The 22,330-nt window shown below is 34.5% G+C and overlaps 1 protein-coding gene across 1 annotated transcript in view; it reads left to right on the top strand.

Annotated features, from left to right (window-relative positions):
• The window catches only part of DPYD (dihydropyrimidine dehydrogenase), an 820,949-nt gene that overhangs the window by 339,002 nt on the left and 459,617 nt on the right, over positions 1 to 22,330 (top strand). Inside the window, exons 9-10 of the mRNA XM_060090168.1 lie at positions 20,051 to 20,158; positions 21,877 to 22,046. Coding sequence (XP_059946151.1) covers positions 20,051 to 20,158; positions 21,877 to 22,046 — 278 coding nt within the window. The remainder of the gene's footprint in view (positions 1 to 20,050; positions 20,159 to 21,876; positions 22,047 to 22,330) is intronic.

Genomic DNA, 22,330 nt, shown 5'->3' with positions numbered 1-22,330 from the left:
GAGATAAGTCAATTAACTGTCTTACTTTTTAAAAAAAATTTTATTGGAGTATAGCTGATTTACAATGTTATGTTAGTTTCAGGTGTACAGCAAAGTGAATCAGTTACACATACATATATCCACTTTTTTTTTTTTGGACTCTTTTCCCATATAGACCATTACAGAGTATTGATAGAGTTCCCTGTGCTATACAGCTTATTAGTTACCTATTTTATATATAGTAGTGTGTATATGTCAGTCCCAATCTCCCAGTTTATCCCTCCCCCCCAACCCTTATCACCTGGTAACCATAAGTTTGTTTTCTACATGCGTGACTCTACTTCTTTTTGTGAATGAGTTCATTTGTACCCTTTTTTTTTTTTTTAGATTCCACATATAAGCCATATCATATGATATTTGTCTTTCTGTGTCTGACTTACTTCACTCAGTATGACAGTCTCTAGGTCCATCCATGTTGCTGCAAATGGCATTATTTTTATGGCTGAGTAATACTCCATTGTATATATGTACCACTTCTTTATCCATTCTTCTGTCAGTGGACATTTAGGTTGCTTCCATGTTCTGGCTATTGCAAATAGTGCTGCAGTGAACATTGGGGTGCATGTATCTTCTCGAATTATGGCTATTGTAAATAGTGCTGCAAGGAACATTGGAGTGTATGTATCTTTTCGAATCATGGTTTTCACCATTGAGAATGATGTTTGCTGTGGGTTTGTTGTATATGGCCTTTATTATGTTGAGGTAGGTTCCCTCTGTGCCCACTTTCTGGAGAGTTTTTTATCATAAATTGGTGCTGAATTTTGTTAAAACTTTTCTGCATCTATTGAGATGATCATATGGTTTTTATTCTTCAATTTGTTAGCATGGTGTATCACATTGATTGATTTGCATATATTGAAGAATCCTTCCGTTCCTGGCATAAATCCCACTTGATCATGGTGTATGATCCTTTTAATGTGTTTGTGGATTCTGTTTGCTAGTATTTTGTTGAGGATTTTTGGTTCCATATTCATTAGTGATATTGGCCTGTAATTTTCTTCTTTTGTGATATCTTTGTCTGGTTTTGGTATCAGGGTGGTGGTGGGGATCAGGGTGAGCTTGGGCGTGTTCCTCCCTCTGCAGTTTTTTGGAAGAGTTTGAGAAGGATAGGTATTTTACTTTTTGATAAAGCTACAATATGTTTGTTACTAACTAATACTTCTAAACCATACATACACATATACATATACAGCTAGGTAAGTAGATATGGAGTTGCTTGTGTATCTGTAGTTGTGAATATGTTTGCATGCATCATAATATATATTATACACACACATGTACACACATATGCAAAGTCTATCCTCGGTTAAGAAGAGTTGGATTCTGGGACTTCCCTGGTGGTCCAGTGGGTAAGACTCCAAGCTCCCAAGGCAGGGGGCCTGGGTTCAATCCTTGTCGAGGAACTAGATCCCACACACATGCCGCAAGTAAGAGTCCACAAGCTGAAACTAAGACCTGGCACAGTCTAAATAAATAGATTTTTTTTAAAAACCCAAAAACAAAACAAAAAACAAAAACAAAAAAACAAGAGATGAGTTCTGTACATAAGCTGGCATTTACAGTAGTCAATAGCACTTTTTTTGGTCAGATAGTATAGTACTGTTAAGATATCTAAAAGAAATGTTTTTAGTTCCACAAAGCTTTCCTGAACCAGTGTTCAAGAAGTGCTACTTGATTTTATTCTAAATGCCCTCTTTTCTGCCCCTTACCCAACTCTGCCAGATCTGGACTCCGAGTTTCATGCTCTTCTACCTGAATCTGGGTGTCTTTTACTTGAGCACATTGCAATTAGATTTATCATTCTACTTACCACTTGACTGGGTCTGATAGCCCCCAATTTCTTTACCATTTAAGATGCTGACACACCCCTGAGTTCTTTCTTATTATACCATTAATTTAGCATGGCATTAACTAGGAAAAAAATGAATGCTTGGTGGTATTATTTTCATAGAACAGCTCATTAAAACTGATCAGCTTTGAGCATACATAGAACAGAATTGGACTGAATTGGCACACTGGATAGGTTAAAATGTTACTATCCTTTTCAGATCAATATAAATTTTAACTATCTTGTTAATAGTCGTTTTAAGAGACAGAATAAACATAATTTTCCATTACTAAAATTCACATAGAGAAACAGATTCCTTTAGTAATTCACTTCTGTTGGCTGAGGTGGAGTCATTGTTCTTAAAATAAAAATGTCAAGATGATTCCCACTTCTGTTTTCTTAGGTTTTTTTTTTTTCCAGAGTTTTCAAGCCAATCAAAATGTCATGGATTTCATTAAATATTTAAAATCAAATGATAAAATAAATCACTCCTCACTGGTAAATAGCACCATACCCTGCTTTATTGGTTTTAGAATATCAGTTGTCTACCACTGCCAAATTTGGGCCTTTTGAACTGTGAACCCATTACACAATTAATAAACAGAGAAAAGGCAGCTCCTGTGAAAGGAATCTATATTTATCCTTTGCATTTTCACTAGATGCTGATTTCTCTATGGGAGGAAACAGGACAAATGTACTTTTTGCCAGGACTTCATGTAAAAACCTTGTTACCTGCTATATTTCAATTTTTTAGTCTAGAAATATTTGAAATTCACTTAAAAATGTGTGCTCTGAGCTGATGACTAATTCACTCTTGTTTCTTCTCTGCCTAAGGCATAACATATATCCATCCATCCATCCAGTTCGTTATTCCTTCATTCAATAAACATCTATTGACCACCCCCTATATGTAGCTGGTGTTATGATTGACACTTTATGTAATTAATTTTATTTGATCCCTATAGCAGTCTTTCAAGACAAATGTTAATATCTTAATTTTGTAAATAAGAAGGCTGATGTCCAAAAGTTAAACAGCTTGCAAACGTCAGATTGTTGTCTTCTGCTCATCTTTGTTTCCTAACACAGTCCTTTTTACATAGGGAGCAGTTACTGAATGTTTATTAATGAATGAATGAATGAGCCAGAATACAGTTTATTATAGCTAACACCTATTTTATACCCATGAAGTACCACACATACTTCCATGATTGTCTGTGTTCTCTCATTTAGTCATTATAAAAACTCTGCTAAGTTCAGTGCTATTCATGACCTTATACTTGCTTTACGGATGAGGGACCTGCGGCAAAGGTGGCAAATTAATATGCTCAAGATCAAACAGCTTGGTAGGAGCAGAGCTGCGAATTGCACTTAGGCTCTGCCTTTGGGGTCCATGTTCTTCACCACCTTGCTCTGTTTGTTTGTTTGTTTGTTTTTGTCTAGCACAGTACATGATGCATCATGAATGCTCAGAAACTGTTTGCTGCAATGATGGTGGTGATGATGTGGAATGGGAATTTTTGTCTGATGTATTGAAAATGCTATTTTATAGGAACTAGGGAATTTTCAAATTACAATTGCCTGAATTGTCCCTGTAAACTGCAAGAACACTTTATTTTTAACAATAAAATATCTTATTTCTTATTTTTATAGAAAAATAAGAATATTTCTGCATTTGTTTGTAAATGCATTATCATATATATGTAAGTGCATAGAGAGAGAGAGACATGGGTATAGATATAAAGATATAAAACTAACAAACTGGTGATGTCTTTTCTTCTCATATCAATTTGCAATTTAAAGTTCCCAAAATGTAACAGTGTACCTAAATGTAGGGATTTGAAAACAACTAATCATGATTATTTTAAATGATGATTTTAGTAAATTATGCATTCTTTAATTGCTTAAACATAAAGATTTTCACACAAAGAAGTCTGGTACAAAATTATAACCTTTATAAGGAAATTCAAGATAGAAAAAGTGATTCCACTTTAAATCATGTAGCAATAAGACAAATCACTATAAAATCTGTTTCGGTAGTCAGTTGATCATATGTCCACAAAGACAGCTTTGCTTTTTAACCCATTGTGTACACATTTTTCAGTATTTAGCTCTGTCGATAGAGGACCCTGGAAGCAGTGAGGGTAATGAGGAGGAATTATAGTTTAGATGTATTCTTTCCTGGAATGCCAGTTGAATTAAATCTTTCATTCCCACTGCAGACATACAAATCTATACTCTCCTTTCAAGATGAATCCAGAATCAGGAGTCTGCATTCTTTTATTCTTGGTCAGGAGATTAAAATTGATCACAGACCACACAAGGGAGTCGGCTGTAGTATCACAGCTCAATGCGGTTAACGAGGACAGTGCTTGCCTTCTGATCTCCTTAACTGTGCACTTACAAGTTACAAATATTATTGATTCCAGGGGTCATCTGAGGTTGTGGGGAGGTTGTGTGACTTGACAATATTTTCCTGTTTTTTAAGGGATAAGAGCTATGAGCCTTGATAGCAACTGGGACAGGGATAGTTTAAATTTGACAAATGAAGATTTATACTTTTTTGAGCTGGCAAAATCCTTCATGTAGAAATAATGAATGAAAATTTGAGAGTTGATTTAACATAGGTCAAATGACTCGCAGTGAAAGAAGGAAAATAACGCTTTCATTATTACCCTTTCAACAAAATGAATTGATGATAGGTTTGTCATTGTAGATCTGTGCTTTAAACAAATGAATAACGCTTAGAAAATCCTTTTTACAAGACATCATTTAAATTTAAGTAGGCATAGTTTACCTAAAATCTTTGAAAATGTAGCGTAGGTGGGATATGTGAATAATTACCTGCTAATCTGTAAAGCATGTTTTTATCTTTCTTATGAATAAAACTACTGTATTAACATTCATTGTATGCTAAATTTTCAAAGACTAGGTTATGGTTCCTTTTCTTCCCCTAATAATAAAGATTATAGACTATCCTAAGCATATATTCTATGTAATGGTGTAAGAAACACTGTATTTAAGAGCTTTTGCTGGATTAATTCTGGCTTTGGCACTTACTAGCTATGGGACTTCAGAAAGCTTGTTTCACTGCCTTGAACCTCAGTTTGCTCATTTTTTAAATGGTCATAAAGATGCCTAGCCAATAAAGCTGTTGTGGAGCTCCAGTACACAAGAATTATTGTTAAGTGGCAAAACACGCTACAAATGTTAACTCAAAATATTTATTACTACTGAGCTTATATGAAGTTGAGCCTGAATTTAGGACAGGGGGTGCTGAAGAGAGCTTCTGAACTGCATTCTGTCTCCTCTCCTTCATAATCTACAGAGTCCACTGGCAAGACAGCAAGTTAGAGTCACAAAAGTGTTCATCGTGGCTAGAATTTACAACTATTGGATTAGATGAAATTGCTGATATTGGTTTTACATGAACCATGCTCTAAGCAGCAGAACTCAAACAGCTTAGCAGTAGACTATGACTTCTTTAAAAAAAAAAACTGAAAATATTTATAAGAAATGACCCTAATATCACATTTCAGAAACTGAAAAAAAAAAGATCAAACATCGACTGCTCACTTCATTAAACCACAGGCATTTGGGATAGAATTCATTATTCTATGTTGACTTTAAAAAGTGTAAGATTTTTATTGATGATGTCAAGATATATGCTTTTATACCATGGTTAGAGTGGTTCAGGTGCTTTTGAGTATAATTTAATTTTTGATTGTGTGTATATTGCATAGTTCATAGGGAATTTAAATCATTTCCAAAGAGCAACCCAGAATTTCAATTTGATCTCCCTGATTAATCCACCATCCACTGTTACTGTAGTTTCTTCACCTTGTAGTAGTAAAAGAGAAGATGATACTCTTCGTCTATGTAATAGACTCCATTGTAATGAAAATATTTTCAATTATTATTAAATTTCTTATGTCTGTATAATGCTTCGTGATTCAAGAGTTCTTGGAAAAGCTCAGGGGACGAAGTGCTAAAAGCTTCAGTTTACAAAAGTAAAAGCTAAGGTACAGAGAAATAGGCTAATTTGCTACACATCACACAGCAAGTAGGTGGGGGAACTGAGAGCAAACATAGGTGTTGCTACCTTGGCCATGTACTTCACCTGTCTAGGAGTCATTATTTGGTTCTGCTTTCAGAAGTCAGAAAATTTGTTGCAGGGTGAACGTCATATCAGTGGGCCCTTTTGTGGGATTTCCAAACCTACTAGAGGTGGAACAACAGCTCCCTAATTCAAAGCTTCAGTTTTGACGAAATTCTTTAAGAAGCCCTCCTAAAGGCAGGTTTTTTTTTTTTTGCGGTACACGGGCCTCTCACCGCCGTGGCCTCCCCCGCCGCGGAGCACAGGCTCCGGACGCGCAGGCCCCGCGGCCATGGCGCACGGGCCCAGCCGCTCCGTGGCACGCGGGATCCTCCCGGGCCGGGGCACGAACCCGCGTCCCCGAACCCGCGTCCTCTGCATCGGCAGGCGGACCCTCAACCACTGCACCACCAGGGAAGCCCTAAAGGCAGTTTTTAATCAAACAAATATTATATAAGCTAAGCTACATCCATTTTCTGTTATTCGCTCAGAATTTAATTAATGCAAAGTTGCCATTGTTGACTAATTCATTTTTCTTAAGAATGCATTTTAGTATGAATATATTCTCCACTGATACTGATTCCTAGAAAGGCATGTGATATGTTTCTCTTCTAGCAAAATCTTTTCATACTTTGGCAGGCATTACCACTAGAATACCTTGCAGTGTGGGTGTCAGTATAGGGTTTATCCTGTTTCCTCTTCCTGTTCTGATTTGCCTCATTTAAATTGATTTTCATAGCTATAATGCATATATTTCTATTTTGTTGTTTTTGTTCTCTTTTATGTTCTCTCTCAATAAATCTCCTTTAGTTATATTATCTCAAAAAACAGTTAATTAATTAATTAATGCTTTTATTTCCAAAATTATAGTATAGTGATCTTGTACTATACTTAAAATTCAAGAAGGATGAGTCCTAAAATCAAAAGTACTCTTTAAACACCTGTTTCTTGGTACATTTTATGCATATATATATATATATATATATATATATATATATATATATATATATAAGTCTGAACTGATACCTCTCTTCTCTTGGCTTCCAGCATGCTGCTTTCTCCTGCCTCTCATGACTGACTGATCCCTCCTCAATTTCCATTTGGGCTCCTTTTCCTCTTTCTTCCTTTAAATGTTGATACGTTATCTAGGACTCCACTGTTGGCTTTCTTTTCCTCAGGATTAGTTCATTAGCATTCATGGCTTCCAGTACAGTCTCTTTGCTGATACTTTTCAGATCTGTTGGTCCAGACCAGATTTCTCTCATGAGCTTCAGACTTGAAATTTTACTTGTTAATTATCTGTAGAATGACTTTACTGGATGTCCCATGCTCCATTAAATATGTTCAAAGTGGAACAGTACTGTTGCCCTAGCATCTGCTCCTCTTCCACTGTCCTGGGCCACAGTCAAGTACACCACTGTTGAGGAACCCACCGAAACAGGAAGCTGTGACCCTTCCTTTCCCTCTACTCCTTTCAACCGTGAGGTGCCAAATCCAATGAAATTAACCCTTAAAGACCTTCAGGATATGTTTTTATTCTCCTGTATGTATCCCCACTGTCAGTATCTTAGTGTGAATCAATCCTTTTTTTTTTCCCCATTAAAGTTACTGTAATAGGAGAAGAAAGTGAAAACATACCTCTAAGGAATCCAGAGGCACAGTTTCAAATCCCAGATACAGAATTTCTTTGAAGTAGTAAAATTTTATTCGAAATTTGCATTTCATTCCTCAACATCTCCATTTTTGTCTTAATATAAACACCATAATTTAAAGTACTTATCTTTGATTGAAATTGTTGCCCCAGGAAAGTAGGCTGTGTTTGTACTGAGGCTGTGGACACTCCCTGCAATGCCATGTTAGTGGAGGTTACTAATAATCCAGGTTGAGAAGTACAAGGTTAGTGTTCCTGTCTTATCTGGATTTATGCAGCATCCCCTTACATGATCTAGTTCCTTCATTCTCACTGTCTGCAAATCAGGTCTACATACTGCTACCAATTTGTCCTTGTTAATATACAAAGCTGACTGTATCATTTCCCTGCAGTGTTTCCTCTGGGTAAAATCCAAACTCCTTGGTGTGGCTTGCATGGCCTTTTATGGTCTGGGGCCTGCCTATCTGTCAAATTTCAAATTTCCCTCTCTCCTATCTGCTCCCCTGACCACACCCTAGTTTCACTCAGATTGAACTCTTACCCCTTCACACCTTTGTATATGTTGCCCATTCTTCCTCTTTCTTTTTCTACCATGGGAAACATTCATCTTTCAAGACTGAGCATAAGTATCATTGTCACAAGCTGAGGTGAACTGTGTTTTGTAAGGGCTCCTATGCACTTACCTATGCATCTGTTTGTCATAGCACTTATCTTGCTTTCTTCTATTTCTGGTTATATGTTCTTCTCCCACTAGATTGGAAGCTATTCATCTCTGAATATCCCAAGTACCTCTGTATCCCAAGTACAGTAGGCACTCAATAGGTATTAATGAATAAGTGCTTAAATAAATGAAACATCCAAAATTTCTATTTCCATCTTATCTTAATAACAATTAAAAATCACAACTAGGGCCTCCCTGGTGGCGCAGTGGTTGAGAGTCCGCCTGCCGATGCAGGGGATGCGGGTTCGTGCCCCGATCTGGGAGGATCCCATGTGCCGCGGAGCGGCTGGGCCCGTGAGCCATGGCCTCTGGGCCTGCGCGTCCGGAGCCTGTGCTCCGCAACAGGAGAGGCCACAGCAGTGAGAGGCCCGCATACCGCAAAAAAAAGAAAAAAAAAAAAATCACAACTAGTATCCAAATTTGAAAGTTGAACAGAATAGACTGTAGTTTTGCTTGGCTTTTTTAAGTAACAGAAATTTCAGAACTGGATATGTAGTGAATATACATTGAATCTGCCTAGTTTTATATGGTTAATCACCAATATGAAAGGAAATTTCAATTGGCATTAAGTTTTTTAAATTATCTGTAGTTTCGGTGGTTGTTGTGGTGTTTTATATTAAAGTTATGTTAAGTATTAAGAAAGAAAAATATCAAGGAACGTACAAGTATGAAAGTAATAGGATTTTGGAAGTTAAAATACATAAAAGCCAATTCATTTACTAGTATTTACCACATGCTAGTCACTGTGGTAAGCATTTATCATATTATTGAGATATATTATCTAAATTAATTTACCTGATTTCATAGATAAGGAAATTGAGACTTGAAATTTAAGTAACTGTGATTGTGCAGGTTATACAGCCAATATATAGTGGAGTAATAATATGAACATAGTTATGTCTGACATCAAAACTATAACTTTATTTTACCAGACCTTAATATATTTACAAATTCTTATATAAAACGGTATTTATTCATGGTGTGTAACAGTTGTCAGGTGTGGATAATTTCATTGCATTTTGGCATTTGAGACCACACTCCATGCACTTGGAATGGCAGCTGGATAAGTGATATGGTATAGTTGAATTAATCTTAGTGAATGTGATTCTTTAACCATTTTTGAGTCACAGGCTCCGTAGCGGGTATAATGAAAGGTATGGACCCCCTGTACACATACACAATAAAATGCACACATGTACAAAGATACGTTTCCATCGTCTTGGATTCCTTGAAAATCACAGGCAAGTTTCAGAATTTGGATTCTAGATAATCTGCCTATTTTGTGGATGAACAAACTGAGGTTCAAGGTCAACCATATGTTTCTGAAATGGTTGACCATGTCTATCCATCAAGAGTGTCTTTGGAAAGTGATTACTTTGTGGAATTTTCTGAATTCCTAGAAAAGTATTCTAGTTTCAAGACTCTAACTCAGCAATGTATCTGTAATACTGAGCACATTCCAAGTATATTTAATCATGGAAATAATTTAATATTTTTCTTATTGAATACACATTTCTTGAAAAAATCTACTAAGTTAAGTATTTTCTTGTAAGATTTATAAAAACCCCAGTAGTGACTTAGAATAAGATAAATAGATTTGCACAGAAATGTATCATTTGAGTAAAGAACAAAATGCATAATTAAAAGATAAAAGAATTATATGGTAGCAAAACCAATATCTATATTTTCTACGTGTAAAATTAAGTTGTTTCAGCAATATAGAGCTGTACTATGCTTACTTGTCCACATAACAGTTCTATAAGGAAATGCATTTTTGTAATTCATCTAATTTTAAAGATGAGAAAACTGAGGTTTAAAATTTAATGACTTAGGCATGAGCTTATAGCTAATAGCTAAAAAGTAAAGGTCAGGAGTCCATTAGAAATCTTTTGATTCTGAATCAGGGAGCTCTCCATTGTTTCACATACATGCCTGGGGAGAATCAGGTAGATGCAAAAACAAGTTTCAGCAGCTGAGAGAGTCACCAAGCACATTTGGTGCATGGTCTTTATTTTAAGGCCTGCCACTTGCTTCCTCAGACGTGTATTGTTTCACTTTGTAGAGCTCTGAAGGCCAGAGCATACTTGGGTAATTCAGAATGATTCTTAGCTTTTATTTCAGTTTTAATCCATGACCTCAACTCTTGCATTGTGTTTCACTCTTTTTATTTCAGTACTATAGCAAAGATTAGTTTGGCTTTAAAGAAAACAGTTTAACTGCATTATCTATTATAAATGCATGTTATATTAAAAAATTTTACATAAAGTTTTTGATATACAGAATATTTTAGCCTCACAATATAGCTGTAAAATTCATTACAACGATTACAAATAAACAGGTTACCAGTATGTATATTTAAGAATTTATTTGAGTAAAAAATTTAGAAGTACAATTAATAAATACCTTTGAGAAAGTAACTAATACAATACAGTGAATGTATGGTACATTTACTGGTGATTAACACATTAGTAATACTTTTGAGATTACATTTTTAAAGGGGTGTTCTCCCTTCTACAGAATGTGTGTTTACGGTGGCAGCTTTAATGCTGTTTCCTGCTGTGCAGTTCAATAAAGTATGGTGTTAGGTGGTTGGTTGAGGGTTTTTTTTCGTAATGTATGTCGATGGAGATAAGTGTTTTAATTACTTTTTTAATGTCTGTGCTTTTGTATTTTTCTCCTCTCTTCTCTTTTATTTCCTGCTGTTGGGATTACTGCCTCATCTCCACAGCAGGTAGCTGTAGCAAATTTTTTTTCTTTGTAAGCCTGGTAGATTTATTTTGTAATATAACTGTTCCTTTTTAGTATTTTATTATTAATGATTTCTTTACTTTGGAATATAGTATACTTACATAGTCCTAAATAGTAATTTTCTAACACCATCTAAGAATTCCAGTCATTAAGAAAAAAAAAATCTTCGCCTGAGGCATATTCTTTGAATTTTTTTGCTTACCCTTACTTCATGATGTGAGGATTAAAATTGAAGGAAATTGTTTTATAGCAAAAGCCAAATGAGAATGAGAAACAGAGAAAAGAGAAGGGAGGAAAACAAATAGAAAAGGCCCAAGAGATAAAGCACACTTTAATAAATAATACCAAAAATCAAAGGGATATGTATAATTTTGTGGCAGAAAAAGAAAATTACATTAACATAGGTTTTCTAGAAGAGGGATTTTAATGAGATCTTATTTTTATATTAAAATTAAATTTTAGTTAGTAAAATAACTTCTGCTAATTACAAGAAAATTGGATTACAAAAATATAAAGAAAAATAGTTCATCTTCTGTTTTTTGGTCCAGGATTTTGTTGTTTTGTTTCCTTCATATGTCCCTTTATGTAGAAAGAACAATAGATAAGGTGGATCCTGAATATAGAAGTTATTTATCAGGAAAGTAGAAAACACTCAAGGATATTTTATCCATCTTTGAGTTCTTGGAAAATATTTTATTAATTAAAATAAGGTCTCTCTCTCTCTCTCTCTATTTTTTCCACATGTGTAAAAGGAGTAAAAATTATGAGACTACAAATGCGTAGTGAACCTTATTCTCATTTTGTTATATGAAATTGCTAGATATTTTATTACAGATTAAAAATCCTCTAGAAGAATTTTAACCACTTAGATTCAGTTTACTTCATATGTGTTGATCTTGTGAACACATTGCTTTATTAATATGTTTATATTGTCTGTCACCCATACAAACTCTAAATTGGAGCCTGATATTAAGTTCTAATATGAAATTTTATGAACTGATCTCGTTGGTATAATAGAACTTATACATATTTTCTACATGAAATCATAAAAGCAAACTGAAATACGTTTGTAACTTCATAGGAATTATTACATTTGTTTACTTTATTCTCTTCTCCAATGCTTTTAAAATTATACTGTTTTCATAATTAAATACAAAAAGAAGATCTTAGTTCAGTGTCTCTCCGATTTTCAAAATTGTATGAGTGTTCTTTACTCCTCTTAGGCCTGGATGTCATTATTGTTATATGTTTCTGTACAGAAAAATACCTTGTGTAATGGGAAAAAATATGATTTGAGATGGTGATTTCATTCATAACATTTTTTAAAAGCTCTTCATCTTGTTATGCTCTAACGAATTATGTGATCCATACAATTAATGCTTGTGGTCACATAGAGAGAGAGAGAGAGAGACTAGAGAGCAGTTATACAGAACAGATATTTAATGGGGATTTGAAAAATCAATGAAATGAATACTATTGTGATATATGGTGATCTGATTTCATATGTGTTATATTGAATCACTCCACTCTTTCTGAATTCAGTCTGAACACCCAAGAGCTAAACGCATTTACAGTGGGTTGTCAGAAAAAGATGGGGAGTTTTATTGAGAAAAGAATCACAATAGGGCATCATTGATCTGTTCTCTTTCTAATCCATATATAGATCTTAGAATGATAAACCTTACGGCACTGTTTTCCCTTGGAAGTAAATCCTTTGAGTCATATAAGTGATCTTTAAGTGACAGATGAAGAACTTTATAATCCATTGTGAAATTGTGGAATGCTTAGGCCCTTGAAAAGAATATTTTATTTCCATATTGTAATTTCAACTGTTTGGCCTTGATATCGAAATAGTTTACTTTTTCTAGTAAGTATATAAACACATATATCCATAATACATGTATTTATGAGTTATACCTACATTTACATATCTATGTACAGCCATTTAAATATCTTCTTATGATTAATTGCAGTATCTTCTGTTTGTGAAAGTGTATACTATGAATCTTTTATAATGTGAGTCTTTATTTTCCATAGTTTTTATATTTTACCCAAGACAGTAATAATGACTTACATTTGAATGTTGTTTTAGATTTACCAGAGTGCTTTTATGTGTACTTTTCCACCTCAGTTCAGAGCAACCCTGTACATAAGTCAGAGATATCTTCGTTCCAATCAAGGCAGTTAACTCGACTTACTGTGGTAATCATTTTGCAATATATACAAATACTGAATCTTTATGTTGTACACCTGAAACTAATATATGTCAATTATACCTTAATAAAACATAATTAGATAAAATAAAGGAATTTGACAGCCACAGTATTAAAAGTAATTTTACCCAAGTACAGCTAGAAAGGGGATATAATGAGACTAGAACCCAGTTCTCCAGACTCCTAGGTCAGTGTTCTCTCAGGCAGGATGTTAACTAACTGCTGCAATTTGAATGATGCCTTAACCAACAGAGGGTCTTAACGTTGCTATTTCCTGGTCTTGAAGCACATATGGTTTGCATCCATTGTAGTCTGTAGAATGAATGAGGTTAGAGGAATACCCTTGTCTTACCACAGCCTTTCATTCTAACCAATCTGTCCAACACTGACCACTTAAATGTGCCAACAGTGTGAATTGTGTATATGATGGATTAGATGAACATTTAATTTATGTCTATCCTAATGTATCCTTTCATTGTATCAAACAAAGGCTTTTAGGGAGAGAATGCAAATAAAAGGAAACATTTATTTCACATCTATGCAAAGAGCTTTACATATATTGTTTTCATTTTACTCTCCTAACAATTCCATGATGAGGCTGCTGCTGCCCAGAAAGAATAATTTACTTGCCCAAGGTCAATGGCTAGTAAGAGCTAGAATGAGAATTTTAACACAGAAAGTCTGACTTAGAGGTTTCACTCTTATTTAGTACACTGTATTTACAAATGATAGAAATAAGTCAGTTGGCATTAAGATATTTTTAAAAGATTTAATAAACAAAAATAAAGAAAAACAATGGTTACACAGGGACATTTCTTACAAAGACACAACTGCATAGCTGTGGTAGATAGCCTCGTGTCCCTTAGTGAGGGTTTGTTTAATGAATCCATGTTTAATCTTCACATGTTAATATTCTTCCTCATGCAGCACCATTCCCCAAACCAGGCTTAGCAATGAGGACCGAGATCACACAACGTGCTTTCTTCTTTGAGAAGACAACAAAATCTCAGACACAAAAGTACTTGGAAAAGTGAAAAACTTAGGACATTTGCCATCAACTACATTTTGCTGTGCTCAGCCAGTAAACTTAAGAGTAGGACATAATCAGAGGGATTTTATATGTCTACTAAAATCTTATTGAAAAAGCACTTGTGTGAAATAACAAAACAGTATACCTCAGAGAGAGTTCAGAATACTAGAACATTGCCCATTTCCATAAGCCAGGAACCTGAGGCAGTCTCACAATGTTCTGTGCTGTCTTCTCCACTTCGATGGGATGTGTGAGGCTGTCTCCCGTGACACGTCTGTCTGATCACCATCTTCCGCATGACGGCTTAGCTGTCATTCAAGTAAATGCCTTCAAGAATGAGAGGCATCACACAAATTGTTGCTCAATTCAATTAACACTGAATGAGTTGACCCAGTGAAGTAACACATGCAGGCATTATAAAATCTGAGAAATTCTTAAACACGTCCTACAATAGCTATGAAGACTCAGCCTTAGAAACTTATTCCTCATCTGTTACTTACTAGATGATAACACAAAACAGAATATTTAATATCTTGTTAATGTTAATTGAAGTTGTGCAGAACTTAATATGAGTACAAAGAATTTACTAAATACACTGCTGTTGTTTATTCTGTAGTTGTTTCAGAGGGAGGTGCTTTGGAAACAAAGCAAAGATACAGATTTCAAAGAATATCACATATTGAAAAATAACCAGCAGATACCCAAGGGGAATGCAGTTAAGAAGGAAGACATTTTAGAGAGGAATTGTGCTAGAGAAAAGAATCGCAAAACAAAGATGCAGCCCAGAGAAGCAGCCAGTCTTTTCTCTACCACTAGATTGGAACATTCTGGGCTTCCCTGGTGGCGCAGTGGTTGAGAGTCCGCCTGCCGATGCAGGGGACACGGGTTCGTGCCCCGGTCTGGGAAGATTCCACATGCCGTGGAGCGGCTGGGCCCGTGAGCCATGGCCGCTGAGCCTGTGCGTCTGGAGCCTGTGCTCCGCAATGGGAGAGACCACAGCAGTGAGAAGTCCACATAGAGCAAAAAAAAAAAAAAAAAAAAAAAATAGATTGGAACATTCTGTGTTGTATGCGTATCCATAGCCTTACAGTGAAACTTAATACATATATGTTGAATGATTACTTTAGACATCACTTGTTATGTAGCAACACATTATAACAGGGCTTAATTATAACCTTATACATGGCAAAGCCAGCACTTTGAAGTTAAAGCATACACTCTACAGCCAGACCATCCAGGTTAGAAGTTGGCATTACTACATACTTGTCTGTGACCTTCAGCAAAGTTACTTAATCTTTATGTGCCTCAGTTTCCTCATATCTAAAATGCAGATAATAATGCGAGTTGTCTTTTAGAGTTGTTTTGAGAATTAAATGAGTTAGTATATAAAAATCACCTACCTATATGTCAGGCACTTAGAACAGTGCCTATAAGTAATCAATACATGTTAAGTTAGATTTTCTGTAGTATAAGCAACATTTTATTTCTTTCTTTTCTTTTTGGAGAACTTGAAAATGATTAGCTTTCAGTACGTCTTATGAAGGTGTTCCTTTGTATAAATGCATGCTGAAACACCAAAAACTTCAGTAACTATTCTAGGGGAACAAAGAAGCTATCTGGCCTTCTTGAAAGACAAAGAACACTATATGTATATTACCCTGAGCTGTTTTCTTTGTCAAATCTTTGTCAATTCCTCTTTATTCATAAACCTCCTTCTTCCCACTGAAAGGTGAATTAAAAAGTCATTTCAGTGTCATTTTGAAATCATCCTGGTATAGACACATACCTTATTTATTAATATGCCACCTACTCTCAGGGAAATCTTCCTTTGATAGATGGGTATTTGCAAGTTTCATTATCTTTCATATTTCACTTAAGGTTGCTTCATTTTTCTTCTTTTGTAGCACTTTGTTTAAATTTGCTAAGGTTTTAATACTTTACTTTGATTTAAGATTTATTCTTCCTGGCCACAAGATGTGGAATTTGAAAAAAAAATTATAAACTAAAGAATAATAAACCTATCTTAATATTAATAGATAGTGTTTATTGAGCATTCACTATGTGCCAGGTCCCAAAGCTTTATATATATATATATGGATGGATAGATAGACAGATAGATAGATAGATAAATATTCCTTTAAGTCGCACATCTATGAGAGAAGAGAAATATAATTATTACCTCTGTTTTAGAAATGCAGAGGTAGAAGATCAGAACAATTAATGAATTGTTTCAGGGCTCTCTAGAAAGATAAAGCCTTTAAGACATATATAAAATAGATAAATACATAGGTAGATAGATTGAGTGAGTGGTATGATTTATTTCAAGGAATTGGCTTATGCAGTTGCGGGAGCTGTCAAATCTAAAATCTGTAGGCCAGGCCAGCAGACAGACAGAATTTCTTCTTCCTTAAGGAAACCTCAGTTTTTTCTTAAGACCTTTGGACTGATTGGATGGAGCTTATACAGATTATTGAGGTAATCTCCTTTACTTAAAATCAACTGATTATAGATATTAACCACATCTATAAAATGCCTTCACAGTAATACCTGGATTAGTGTTTGATTGGATAATTTGATGTGTGTACTTAGCTATGTACACATAAAACTAACCGTCATAGGAACTTACAGAAGATCACAATCAGATAAATGGGAGAGGTAGAACTCACACCAAACTCTGTCTGATGACAAAGACCCTGTTCCTAATCACCCAGCAGCATCATAGTTAGCAGAGAATAGGGTACTTCTGCCAGCTGGGCTGGACTGCCAAAGAGTATGTGAGCAGAGCTTCAGATACATGGTCCTAATAGATGATCTGCTACCCAGGTAGGGGAGAAGGGCTCCGTGGACACTGGGAATCTAAAAGTGAGCATGACTTGAGGTGTGGCTAAATAGGCTGCAGAGATAACCCAATCATAATCATCCCATCCAGTTACTGGCTCATTTTTCCTGTCCTCAAGCCAGTATCTATAGGTCAGAACATTTAGCTGGTGCCCTCTTGAACATTTACAGGGAGAATCTGACCCAGTAAATGTTAAATTCATTATAGTGATAAATGCAGAGTGGGGTGAAAGCACAGGAAACTCAGTTGTCCTTGTCAGTGTATGATTCAAGTGAAAAAATGAAATTTAAATTTTACCGAAGCTTTTTTCTTGTGAAATAATTCTTGCAGGAGAGAAAAAGTCATCTCTATGGGTCAGGTGGTGTGTTTAATACGAATGCCTTGCTTTTCTTTATATAGCAGTTATTTTAGCAGTGGGTCATAGAAAATAAGCACAGATGTAAATCTCCCTTTTACCTTAACCATGGCAAGTAATGAAAAAGCTCAGATTAGGAATTAGTAAAGGAAGGATCTTAGACTTCATTACCAGAAACTGTAGAATTCTTATCCACCACTTATATTCTCTGTGCTTTGTTTTTGATCTGCCTTACAGGTTTTTGCTTATTATATCACCTTGAAATTGCAAAACCCTTCACATTGTTTTCCTTGTTGTGGTTTTTTAACAGGAAAATGGGAAAATGAAGTACCATAGAACATATGCAATCTCTATAGTATAGTAATATGAAAGGGGAGACAGGTCCTTATTATTTAAATATATATATATATATATATATATATATAAAATGATACATGTTGGTTTCACTAATCAAGTGTAGCTTAAACTACAATCATCTTTTAATAGCTTTCAAGAAAAATTGTTTTGTCATTAGAATCTTTAAGTACATATTCAGCTATATTTATGTAACTGTAACCACCCCCATCTCAGTCCTTCGAAAAGAATTACATTATGTAATAGTAATACACATTTATGTAATTTATGTAATAGTTTCCGTGTTACAAATAGACTAAGGGATATTCCTCTGTGTCAGAAAATGAAAAATTAAATTATCCCCGTTTTGTTTATAGAGAAGCCAGAGCAAAGACCAGTCAAATGACTTGCCTAACTTTCTTAGATAATTAAAATAATTTTAAAAAGTGGTCTTCAAATAACCTAAAAACAAAGGGCAAATCTTTTGGGGGGGAGTAAATGAAAGAGGTGCTAGACAGGAAAGAAAAATGTTTGATTTAATTTGAAGGGACAGCAGTGGTTTATTGCTGGCTATGCACTCAATCCACCAGCACCTTCAGTTTTCAGGTCAGATATAGTATCAACCTTATTGCACACAACAAAACTCATCTCCTGGGCCATGCTTTTTATTCTGTGTGTCTACCAGCAGCTACCATTGGCTTTCATTTAACTATGAAATAAACTCCTATTTCTCTGGAATGGCCTATTGGTAGACTGAGATTTGGATAGTAAATAACATTAAACTATAAATTTCCCCCTTTTGGAATTGAGATGAAAAGCTTTCCTGTAATGGGGTGAAAGCTATCAGATTTACTTCATTTGTAGTTTGAAAGCATTTTAACCAGCTATTCATATTCTTTTCAAAATGTTGGCAATTATTTCCTAACTAGTTGATACATGCATGTTATAGAACATTTGGAAAATAAGGAAATAATTTTAAAAAACCCAGAATATCCACAATCCCACCACCAGAAATGATTACTGTTCAGATTATATAGTTTATATATTTTTATAAAACTTAAATCATACTATACACAGTGTTTTATGTCCTGCTAGTTTATTTAATACTATATTTTCACTACAGTCTGTTACCACATTTTTCAAATGTTTATTTTAATGGCTGCATTTTGTTCTGTCATGATTTTCATCTCTTAAAGTAAAACTGGATTATTCATTCTGTTGGCATTTTGATATTCCCCCACCCTTTCTCTCTCTCTCTCTTATCTTTTTTTTTGCACTGACCATTTTTGTACATCAAACCTTTATTTGCATGTCTTAGTATTTTCTTATGATAGATTCAAAACTGTTTTTTTAGAATTAGGCACCAGTTTGTACCAAAAGAGCATAACAAATCACATCTTTAACCTTGCCATATAGTGTAATTCTCTTAAACCCTTTACTTTTTAATAGAGGAGAAATCAATATCTCATTGTTTTAACTTACAGTTCTTAAATTACTAGGGGATTTAAGATTTTTGGTGCTAATAAACTTTTTACATTTTTTGTTATCCCAATTTTTGTTACCTTTTGTTTATGCTTCTATTGAAAAGTTAATATGTTCCTCATTAAAACTGAGAAATGTCTTTATATAGAAAAGACATTTTATTTGTTAAAATATTCTTCTAGCTAATCACTTGGCATTTAATTTGTTTATAATATTCCTGAAGTGTAAACCTAGCTGAATTTTTGTGGTAAAATACTTTTTTTTTCCTTCAAAATTTTTTAGTCTTTCTCCCCTCCCCTTAGAAAGACCTTCCATATTCAGGAACTAGATAAAACTAGATATTTTCTTTTAGGTTTTGTGATGAATTTTTTATATTTAGCACTTTAATACACCAGAAATTTATTTTTATTTATGACATGAGGAAAGAATATAACCGGATTTTCCCCTTAACACTATATGTGAGTATACATGTTTCTGTACATGTACATGTGCACATGAATGTGTGATTTATGATGTATTCTTAGTTATGTATTAAAGGTATACTCTGAGGTCTGTTACATTGTGTTATGTACATTCTTTTATGTTAATTTGCTTATAGATTTTTTTCCTCTAAGAACCACATTATCTTAATGATTACAGCTTTCTACTTTCTTTCTAATAGTCAGTAGGAAAAGTCATTCCGACCTGCTAATGATATTTTATAAATTTTTTTACTTAGGTTTGCCAGAACCCAAAAAGGATCACATCTTCCAAGGCCTGACACAGGACCAGGGGTTTTATACATCCAAAGACTTTCTGCCACTTGTAGCCAAAAGCAGTAAAGCAGGTATCACATATTGTCTTCTGTTCCTAATGTTACCTATGTTGTTATGTGTATTATGAATGTATATTAAGTCCAGGCTCAGTAGGAAATTGTCCAGATCTCCAATTCATCCTTTCTAACACCAATGTAAAATGAAAAAAAAAAAAATCTGACATTACTGTTAGCCAGAATCATCTATTTGTCCATCCTCCCAATCAAACATCATCATAAGGATTTTTCACTGTGTTTATGCAGGTCTAAACTGCATTATGAAAAGTTGCTTCAAAATAAGAGTGTCCTTAACAAACATCAGAAGATGTTCTTAAAAGAAAAGGCAGGAACTTCACTTTGGGAACTGTTTTTTTTGTTGTTTAAAATAGGACAAGTGATCATGTCTTCCATGATTTGTATCCACACCAGCTGAAAGATTCAGTCTCTTCTTGAACCACAGTTTTATGAAATTAAAACAAAACACTTTGATGGATACCCTAATACCTAGTCTCTGTGTGAAATCACTTCACACACCAAAGGAAGAACAACTGGAAGCTATGCCCGTCCTCTGCTTTGACTGGGCTAGAATCATCATCTGAGTGTTAAAGAAGCTATAATATATTCCCTAAAACCCGATAGTCAAACTCCTTTAAATATATATTTTTAAAGAATTCTGAACTTCAGATATTCTAACATCAATTACATATGGAAAAGATAAGAATCTACATTTATTCTCCTAAAATTGAAAAAGATAAGAAACTTTCTCTCTTAGATCAATCTGTAGAACTTTACAGCTAAAGTTGTGTACCATCTTCGTCCTCTTCCTTCCAAGAGAACACGATGCTTGCTAGGGAAGATCACTGTACACATAGCATGTATTTGAGAATTACAAAAGGCTAATTATGTAATCCCAAATACAAACTCTTTCAAGCAAAATGATTATGCTATCTGTGGTGCCATTTCAAAAATTATAGCAATTTATCTTGTCAACAGTTTTATTTAATCCAATAATACAGTGTTACCTAATACATAGCGAACACCTGCATTTTACTTTTTAAAGAATCTTCATATGGACATCAAATATTCATATAAATGCTGTTGAGAAATGTTCACTTGGAGAGTCATATTTCTTTTACTGCTCAGTTTTACAAACAAAGCCAGGAAAAAAGCAGTAAAAGGGAGAAAGTTTTATTTTAACTATTTCAAGAAAATAGTTCTCAGAAATTCTTCAGTTACATAAAGGGAACATATTCAGCATGTTAATTTTCAAAGCTTACTAAATATACTCTACAGCAGGGCTATATGTTAGAAATCTTATAAGATGATTTCTAAATAAAAGGTTTTAATGAAATACTACAAATTATTAACTCAGATCACAAGGATCACTTTTTTCTTCTAACAAACAAATTTAATGACAATAAGTTAAAAATACATATCACAACTTTGACAGAGAGTTTAAATTGATTGATTCCAGTTTATTATGACCCACACTCTTCAAAATGTGTTATATCTATCCTTCTAGAAGGAAAAAAAGAAGTTAAAGGTATTGACTATGAAATTACATGTATGAGCATATTTTTAAAGTGGGAATAAAACTGTCTTTCAATGAAGCAGAATAATTTGATAGTGACACTCCATCCTCGAAAACTGCAAGATGCAATTTTACACTGCTTTGAGTACGAGTATCTTTTGAGCTGTCATGCAGAAATGGTTTCTCTACTTGAAAATGGGGTTTTCCTTTCATCATTCAGGAATGTGTGCCTGTCACTCTCCATTGCCATCGATACGGGGAGCCGTGATTGTACTCGGAGCTGGAGACACAGCTTTCGACTGTGCAACATCTGCTTTACGTTGTGGAGCCCGCCGAGTGTTCATCGTCTTCAGAAAAGGCTTTGTTCATATAAGAGCTGTCCCTGAGGAGGTAAAATGGAACCATCAGAAAATATGGAGTTGTCATGCAACAAATTTTAGAAGATGTAGCTGTTAATGTGCAGTCTCCTAGTTTAAATCATTAAAATGTTATTCAGATTGTGAGATGCACATTTAAAAATTTCTGGGTTGCCCATAGTTGCTTTTTCTAGTACAGACATTCAAAGTAAAAGAAAATTATTTTATAATACTGATTTGGATACAATGAGAAGTTTATCTTTGTCAATACACAAGTGCTTCTTATTCTCAGGGTTAATATCTTTGAAAGGTACTGTA

This window comes from Mesoplodon densirostris, chromosome 2, assembly GCF_025265405.1.
Source record: "Mesoplodon densirostris isolate mMesDen1 chromosome 2, mMesDen1 primary haplotype, whole genome shotgun sequence".
NCBI classification, from domain to species: domain Eukaryota; kingdom Metazoa; phylum Chordata; class Mammalia; order Artiodactyla; family Ziphiidae; genus Mesoplodon; species Mesoplodon densirostris.
The sequence above is the reverse complement of the archived record's forward strand: the minus strand, read 5'-3'. Positions and strand labels throughout refer to the sequence as shown.